This window comes from Antrostomus carolinensis, unplaced genomic scaffold (assembly GCF_000700745.2).
Source record: "Antrostomus carolinensis isolate BGI_N321 unplaced genomic scaffold, ASM70074v2 scaffold45331, whole genome shotgun sequence".
Lineage (NCBI taxonomy): Eukaryota > Metazoa > Chordata > Aves > Caprimulgiformes > Caprimulgidae > Antrostomus > Antrostomus carolinensis.
In genome coordinates, this window is record NW_010297058.1 from 1 (window position 1) to 8,248 (window position 8,248).

At 40.1% G+C, this 8,248-nt stretch overlaps 1 protein-coding gene across 1 annotated transcript; it reads right to left on the reverse strand.

Annotated features, from left to right (window-relative positions):
* Nucleotides 1–603: 603 nt before the first annotated feature.
* Nucleotides 604–7,762, reverse strand: TMEM45A (transmembrane protein 45A). The gene is made up of 5 exons (XM_010178464.1): nucleotides 7,551–7,762; nucleotides 5,157–5,369; nucleotides 4,686–4,870; nucleotides 2,400–2,545; nucleotides 604–1,014 (listed from the first exon to the last, which is right to left on the reverse strand). Exons 1-5 carry the CDS (start codon nucleotides 7,738–7,740, stop codon nucleotides 921–923), a joined length of 828 nt encoding a protein of 275 aa, XP_010176766.1. The 5' UTR covers nucleotides 7,741–7,762; the 3' UTR covers nucleotides 604–920.
* Nucleotides 7,763–8,248: the final 486 nt, after the last annotated feature.

Consider the following 8,248-nt stretch of genomic DNA (forward strand, 5'->3'; position numbering starts at 1 on the left):
GCCCAGCTGCAAGAGACAGAGCGATGCTTCAGAAGTCCTCCTTGTAGGTGCAGTGTGCTTAAATATAACCCTGCTGAAATTCCACCAAATTCCACCGAAGGAAAGGAAACAAATGTGGGAAAGAAACTGGCTTTGCAGCTGAGCACTGCCCTGCTGGACACCCCTTGGTCTTTCTGGAAAAGAAGATTCTTAAGTGCTGAGAGAAAGCAGAGTCACTTCACTGCCTTTCAAAGTCAAATGATAGCAAAGAGGCAGGACTATCTAGGCATGAGAATTAATAACTGTAGTGGCTTTCATTCATATACCTCTTTGGTCCTCCTACCAAGCTTAGGAGTGTCTCTGTGTCTCTGTGAACCCACTACACACGCTTCAAGAAAAAGCTAAATGGGTTTGCAGTGAGTGGTTCTTTCCATTTAACATAAAGCCACAAGCAAAGACATGAAGGTGTTACATAAGACGGTTGCAAGACTCTGATTTTTTTTATCTTCTACTATTTTCCAGGTCCGCACAGTTATTTGTGCACAGTTACTTGCAGGGCAACTAACACTTTTATTTGGATGCTCTAATTATGGAAGCTTAACAGTCCGTTCAGCAGCAGCTGGAAACGTTTTACTTAGCTTTTAATGAGGCAGACACACAGGCTTCATTGTGCCACCTCATCCAGTCCAAGTCTGTCTGATGTTAGTCTGGTTTTCTTTGAAGCATGTGGTAAGCAAGGTACTAGTGCAACCACCACAAATCAATACCAAGCTTAGCCTCCACAAGTGCAGATGTAACTGTGTAGATGTAGACAGTACTCAGGGGATAATATTTGCATAGCAAGTTGTAGTAAAGAAAGAATAAAATGGCAAACAAATCTAGAAATGAGGTATCAGTTGGCCTAATTGTAGAGCAGGTAAACTAGTAAAGCCATACTCATACTAAATTTCATCTTCTGACTCCTGATCTCGTTCAGATGTTTTCAGTAATCCCATTTCCATGGACTGGGACTGTTTAACCTTTGAACGAACTGCCCTGGAAACAAAAACAACAGGAAAGAGTTATCAGTAATAACTCGAAGGCTCATCTGGCCATTTTTACATGGTAAAAAACTGTTTAACTCTTGCATCTCATTGGGGAATTAGGATGATTGATTCATGAAGACTTGAAGTAGGCCACTATGGAAGACATCATAAAGAGGAGATAGTGATTTCAAGGAGAAACTGGACAGAATTTAACCCCAGGCCTTAATTGTAGAGACCTGTGCATGAGTGACCACTATACAATGTGAGCGTGTACCATGACATTAGTAAGTGCTGCCTTTAACAATACCACCTGTATATACCGCTTGTAAGAGCTTGTTCCTATGGACACATCTAAGAGAACATCTATAAAGTTCAATGTTGTGCAGGTACAAGACTGATAGCCGTGTTCAGTTGGAAGGGTGCTATAAAGCTGTGAAGATGAGTGAGCCTGGCCAGCCTCCTCACGGACAGGAACTCAGCACAGCATGCTGTGATCAACCTGGGGGGACTTGTCTGATGCTGCAGCAGCTGCCACTCCCAGCATCAGAAGGGATGTAAGATTGCTGTCACCTTCTCTGTAGTTGCCATCCTTTACACAACAAACCAGTTACCCAGTCTTGAGTGTTGATGCCTTTTAGACTGAGATCCAAAAAGATATGACATGTCCTCGATGCAAAGCAAGAGTGCAAGAACTACATGTGGCCAAGGCATGATTAAATAGGGCTATTGGGATGGTAGGGGTAAAGTGAGGGGTGAGAAGCATGCTTAGGACAGTGCAGGCAAAGGCTTGGTAAGGTCCTGTGGGCAGAAGGTGATCACACATGATAGAAGCAGGCTCATTTTTCAACTAAGTTAATTCTGCAGTTGAAATTTTGTCAAAATTAGCACTGAGTGGCAAGGGAAGGGCTAACTTTAGACATTAGGGGATGAAAGTGGCTAGTGAAAAAGAAATCAAGTCTAATCACAGGAAATTTCTAGTAATGAAACCTGTCCAATAATCTTCGAAGTTAAGTCATGAAGCCTGTTAACTAAGCCACTTGGAATTAGTAGAGATGAGCAATGGGAGAGAAGATATTGTAGGAAGAAAAAAAAGGTCTCTCCTCCTTGTAACTTTTTATGCATTTATAAATGTGGAAGATTATCAAAAAGAACTCATTTTATGTGAGAAGCATTATGCTGTTGGAGCTGTACTTTATGAATGTTTTTCCCCTTTCTACTGAAGCAATGAGTCATATTGTCTTCATTGATTTGCAATATCTATTTTTATTTTACCTTGCAAGACAATTAATTACTAAGTGGAAACCTTTTGGTCTGTCAGTGGAACTTCCCTAAAATAAAGCTTATGCTAGACTAAATAGACAGGTCTCCAAAGTTTTTGTGTTTCAAGGAACTTACCAGTTGACGATTGTGTAATTCACTGCAAGTATAAGAAAAGCGAAGGCGTAATGCCAGCAATAGCACATGGTCAGGAACATCATATTAGTATGATCCATCTGATTCCACTCTGGGCTCCCATTTGGAGGATAAAGCACAAAGCCAATCTGTAATAAAATAAAAGATATTTAGCAAACCTCATCTAACTTATATCCTATGCCATATTGTGTATTATGCTACCCATCACAAGGCAGACATTTCATTTTCTTATAGTGCTGATTATTTCTGTGATTATTATTAAAAACAATCTTTCAGTCACACTCAGATGCAACAGACAATTTTACACAGTTTTGTGCAGATATGCAGAGCCAGTCCCAGAGACCCCCTGCTCTTGCCCAGCAAATTATGGAGCCGGCCCAACAAGTCCTTCAGTGACCACAGTTATGTAGTGTAAGGAAAGGGGCTGGTGCTCAGCCATGTCTGGTCTAAACTGCCAGCACATCACCAACCAGCAAACCATTTGCACTGACTCACTTCTTCCCAACAGCACCTGGGAATGTGTTACATGATTCAGAAAATGAATAATAAATTAATAAATAAAGATGAGCCGTAAGTCTATTTTTTCTGGATCATCTGGGCGAAAGGTCAGGTTTTGAAATTACATAAAAATGGAGCTTTCTCAACCAAGGCTATAAATTTGTGTGAAATACAGAGCTGATTTGTTTATTCAGAGCTAGGAAAGATAAAATTCAGATTAATACATAAGCTGGGAAACTAGTAGTCCTATGGCTACACAGGGGCCTGCCTTGAGAAGCAGCAGTCCTCTGTACTGCCTAATACTCTTCAAAGTCACTGCTCAGCAGTTCGACTGAGAATTTAGGAGCTGGGAAGAGGAGGAGAGGAAGGAGGAGGGGAGGAGTGCATTTTGCATTTCCATGCAGAGAATTCAATGAATGAGGGTGTTGATGATGCAGAAAGAAAGTCCTTTTACCTTTTACAAATTTGTCATGCTGCAGCAGTATGTGGTTTTCAGTCACACATACGGTTGAAGTCTGATGCGGGTGTGAAAAAAGCCACACTTAAATCTCTTGTATTTTTAGTTCTTCAATTTTTTACTTTGAAACAAAGCCCACATTGTCTCCAGAGCTAAAGAAATAACTTGTTCTAAAATTAGACTAGGCAGACAACAAAGAATAAATGGTTGCATCTAATTCCTCTTATGTAAAGCTTCTTAAATCGCTGAAGAAAAGTTTACAAACAAGGAAATAAAACACCAAGTACTGCAGCATCAAGTTCTTGAGTTCTCTTATAGAAAAATACTGCCATTTTGGAGGTCTGTCTTCTTGCCAGGGCAAGTATTTAAATATTTGATTTGGTGCTGAGAGTTCAGTTCTCCTAAGGAATAGCAAAGGTTTTTATTAATCGTGTCTGGCCAGCATACAAAAAAAGGGAAGCCTGTCTAGACATGCCGGAAAGAAAAATCACTGGAGTGACCTCAGTTCTCCACTATAAGATGAAACACAGATCAGCACTAATGCTCCTATTTCTTTGTTACAAGATTGAAGCGATTCATTAAATTATCTCTCTTGTTTGACAGCAGAGAAAGAGTTGCTATCAAATCTCAATTAATTGGATAGAATCACAAGTAAGTGGCAGCTACATTTCAAAGACTCCTTTTGGGACACACATCCCTGAAATATCAAAGTTTGGGCTGTTACTTCTGCTGAACTTCCCGAACACTGGAAAAGATTCTTAATGAGAATCAGGAGCTCAAATACCTTTTAAATCTAGGTTGCTAATGTTCAAATGCTTTTCAGAAAGTAGATAGAGGCAGTCAATATGACAGATAATTTGCACCTTCGTTCCTCTTCAGGCAGTGTCAATGGGTACTTTGCCTCACCATTGGGCATTGACTCACTGAAGTGGGGACCGTCTTCGTAAAGAACAGCATCTATTGCTGGGCTGTGAAATCACTGCAGTTTGGCTGGCAAATTTTGAACAGGATGTTACAGAGATCAGAAAGGATGTTCAATTGCAAGGGAGAGCTCAACAAAACCACCCTAGCTTTTATATTGACTCAAATAAAAGACACTAGGGATAAAATGGCTTCTTCATCTGTAAAACAGATATGATAAATACTTTTCTCTCTTTAAAGGGACATTATCTTAATTGTTGTGCATTATTTTCTATGAGTCCTTTGAGGTCTGTGTTGAAAAGGCATATTATATCACCTGTGAAACATCTGCAAAGGGGTAAATGATTAATTTTGGTGAAGGAAGAAATTCCTAAGGCAGAAAAGTGACCTACCTGCCAGAACCAGCTGCCTTGTAATATGCAGAGACTTGTACGGAGCATCTCTAACACAATACTGCCACGGAAGAAAACTTCCAGAAATATGCAAACAGCAGCTCCAAAGATAGCAAATAGCAATAACTGATGAACATGAACGTCCAGCATGGCTCTCCCATGAAGATGGTAGCAAAAGAGAAAACCTGGAATAAATTAAGAGATCCATTTAAGATATTTTCTTCCCTTGTAATCTCCCTGCATCTCCTTTTAGAAAACAGTGAACCTTTAGTATTTCTCTTCATGCCAATATCACCTTCTCAGTTGAACTGAGAGTGATTTTTTAAGACTGATCTTTTTTAAGCATTTCAGGGAGTGGAACACCCAGCTCCCATTGGCTCATTCTCTAAGGCTGATTTGAGATTCCCAGACCAAAGGCTGATACCCCTCTGCAAGTTTCACATGCACCTTTGCAGGGAGAGGTAAACTGACCTTCAATAAACACTGCTAAGGAAAGCATCATCCTGTCCATGGCTACTGGCAATGCGTTGGTCCCATGAGCCACAATGTCAACCAACCCTGAAATGCCATAGAAGAGGTACATGGTGGCATGTTGCCAGTTCATCAAGTGATCCCAGTGTTTTTCCTCGTAATTATACAACTTCAGATGAGGTCCATCGGGAACAAACTGCTCAGCCACCATTCCTGCACATGAAAAGAAAAGGATAACTATTTGTCCTGGTGCTTATGGTATAGACTGATGCAAAATCTTTATACAAACAATTGAGGCAACAATATATCCCCATGCAGCATAATGTCAGTCGATTGGGGTTTAGTCTGGCTGCCTGAGGATTGCTCTGGGTGATTGCTATATTTGCAATCTTGTGCCCAGTTCAGCCATTCCCAATAAAGTTTTTAACTTGTTATCCAAATTCAAGTGAAAATGCACAGAGATGTCAAAGATATTAATTTTACAAAAAAAATTTAAAAAATAGGCAGTGGGTGGACGAGCAATGAAATAAGTTGCTTGGTAAAGGAAAGACCACAGAGTGAGCTCAAGCATATATTAAGCATCACATAATCCGGAGAGGAGCAAGCCAGAGGAAACCAGGCTTCAGCTCCACTCCTGGTGGGACTATTTCCATCTTGTAGTTTCCAGCAGTGAAAATGGAGACAGCTATTCTGTTCTGCTTTTTTTTATTTTTTAAACAATTGCTACTGTAGCAGTCCTCTGACTGAATTTTTCAGCTGCCTTTCCCAGTGGTTCAAACATGAGTATAGCACACACTAAAGTCCCCAAAAGAAAGATTTACCATTTCAGTCCCCTGCATGGATGGCAGAGTTCAGACTCTTAATTCAAAGTGGATTTGTCCTGTAAAGCCATAAAAGGAAATCCCTCCACCATGCAGAGTTATTAAGGGTCCCAGGAGAATGTATACTGAGTTAGTATTTGAATTGGTGCTCCACCACCTCCCTTACCTTGGCCCCTCGGTGTCTTGCTAACTTGCTGCACTACTCCAGCATGAGGAAAGCTGCTTTTAGATACTTTATATAACCAATGAAGTTTGGCAAGGGTTTAAAATACCTTGTGCTTTTAAAATGTTAAAGTTAATTATATTGTTTATAAAGCGTGGGCCAATGTCCTGCTGTATAATTAGATATGCTGTGGAGCAAATGTAGTGTTTTTCCACTTTTGTTTCAAGTTTTCTTAACACAGAAACAGCAGGTTTTACTCCTTCTGCTGCTCTTACTGTTTTTCCTTGCCAGGCTCTCTTGTCCATGTTTTTGACTGGAATTGAAATTACCATACATTAAAATAATAGCTTTTTGTTTCAGGGTGGGAAAAAAAAAAACTAGATGGGTGTTTTAGCTGCCCAACTACCTCTAGACACTGACTGGGAGATTTGTAGGAAAGATATCCCCACTCACACCTTAAAAAGAACACTATTATTTAGGTTTCGATAATTTTTTAGGCCATAACAAAGTGTAAACTGTACACACCACATCACTTCAGGGCTGATGTATCTTAACTGATACAACTTGCAGAGAGGACTAAAAGCAAGAACAAGATTTTGGCACAGCCTGCACCTTGATTAGAAACCAGCATCTAAAGAAGAGGAGATAGGTAGACTCTTAAAATCTAAAAATACTAAAAATTAATATCCTTTTGAAAGCCACATGTGTTTGGCTCCCCAGGTCCCCTGTTATTTAGCTTACTTACTCTATAAAGGTAAATTGCTAACATACAGCCTGCTGGAATGTAAACAAGAACGAGGCACTTCCAGTCAGCTGCACAGGCCTCTAAACCATCCCTGTGGGTTTGTACCCAGGCCACTCCACAACAGAAGGAGAAACAGCTCCCTCCTCCCCACCCCATTACAACAGTCCTGCAGCAACAAGATTTGGATTTCAGTCCTTCTTTGTGAATATTTTCACTTTTGAATGATATTAAAAAAGAAGCATCTGTATTTACATATTTTATCAGTAACTCAGTGGAGACTACAGACATCTGAGATGGCTGGATTCAAAAGAGAAAAGCAATACCCCCCCAGTCTGGTGCTCCCTGTCTGTATGTGAAAGCCCCTTGCCTAAATATCTTATCTCCCTCCGTGAAGTAGTGAACAGCATATGAACTCTCAGATGGACCAGCTGTGAAGTAGCCAGACCTTAAAGAAGCTGCAGAAGAATGCAGCAGAGTGCAGAAGAGTGATGGAAGTTATGTAATTAATAGCAGTAGCCCCACTATTTCTTAGATTCATGATGTTTAAAGGACAAAATACCAAAACACATTGAGATATGTTTTATCAGAGAACAAAATTTTAAAAAAAAAAAAAGTGTGAAAAGGCACAGCCTTTTTGTTGTATACTCCAAGTCCACCTTACTTACCAATCAGGGCAAAGACAGCTTTGATGATCCCCTCAACAAACTCCAGGCGCTGAAACCCTGCCCTAGAACCAAGGTAGCAAGCATTCTTGTGCTTTCGACAGGCATACTTCAGTGGATACTTCACTGACCACCACAAGCCAAAAAGAAGGAAAAAGCTTCCAGGAAGAGCATGCCCTTTGAAATTGCCCATGGTTTCCTGCTAGACAATACCTGAAGGTGAAACAAATGCAGATTGATTATGGGAATAGTGGGAGAATTCTGTGGGTTTTAAAGTATCTCCTTACATAGATCAAAAGGGTGTCACTGAATTAATTACTCACACTTTATTTAAAAATAAATTTGGCTACTTATTTTCCCTGGATGTTCAAAGCACCCAGACAGTCTCCTCAGCTTCACAGCTTTGCAGTACAAGAGAGAGACACCCAACTGAAAAGCAGGTGACCTGAAATGCAGAACTAGCAGTTGGCAAGTTGAGAGAAAAAGCCATAGTACAACATCATGCTGTTGAAGTTGTACTAGCAAAAGAGAGAACAATTTGGTTCTTTCACCTCTAGGGAGGTTTTGTGTTTCTTTACTCCACAAAGAGAAATCAAGACAATACCTGGCTGAAGGAAAAATTAATTGCGTACAGATCCAATGTGTAACTATTCATTAATAAATTGTATTTTGTATTTCAATCCGGATGTCTCATTATGATT

Coding starts and splice junctions, on each gene's coding strand:
- TMEM45A (XM_010178464.1), bottom strand. CDS start 7,740: ATGGGCAATTTCAAAGGGCATGCTCTTCCTGGAAGCTTTTTCCTTCTT. Junction 4,871..5,156: donor CTTAGCAGTGTTTATTGAAG/GTCAGTTTACCT, acceptor AATTTATTCCAG/GTTTTCTCTTTTGCTACCAT. Junction 2,546..4,685: donor AAGGCAGCTGGTTCTGGCAG/GTAGGTCACTTT, acceptor ATTTTATTACAG/ATTGGCTTTGTGCTTTATCC.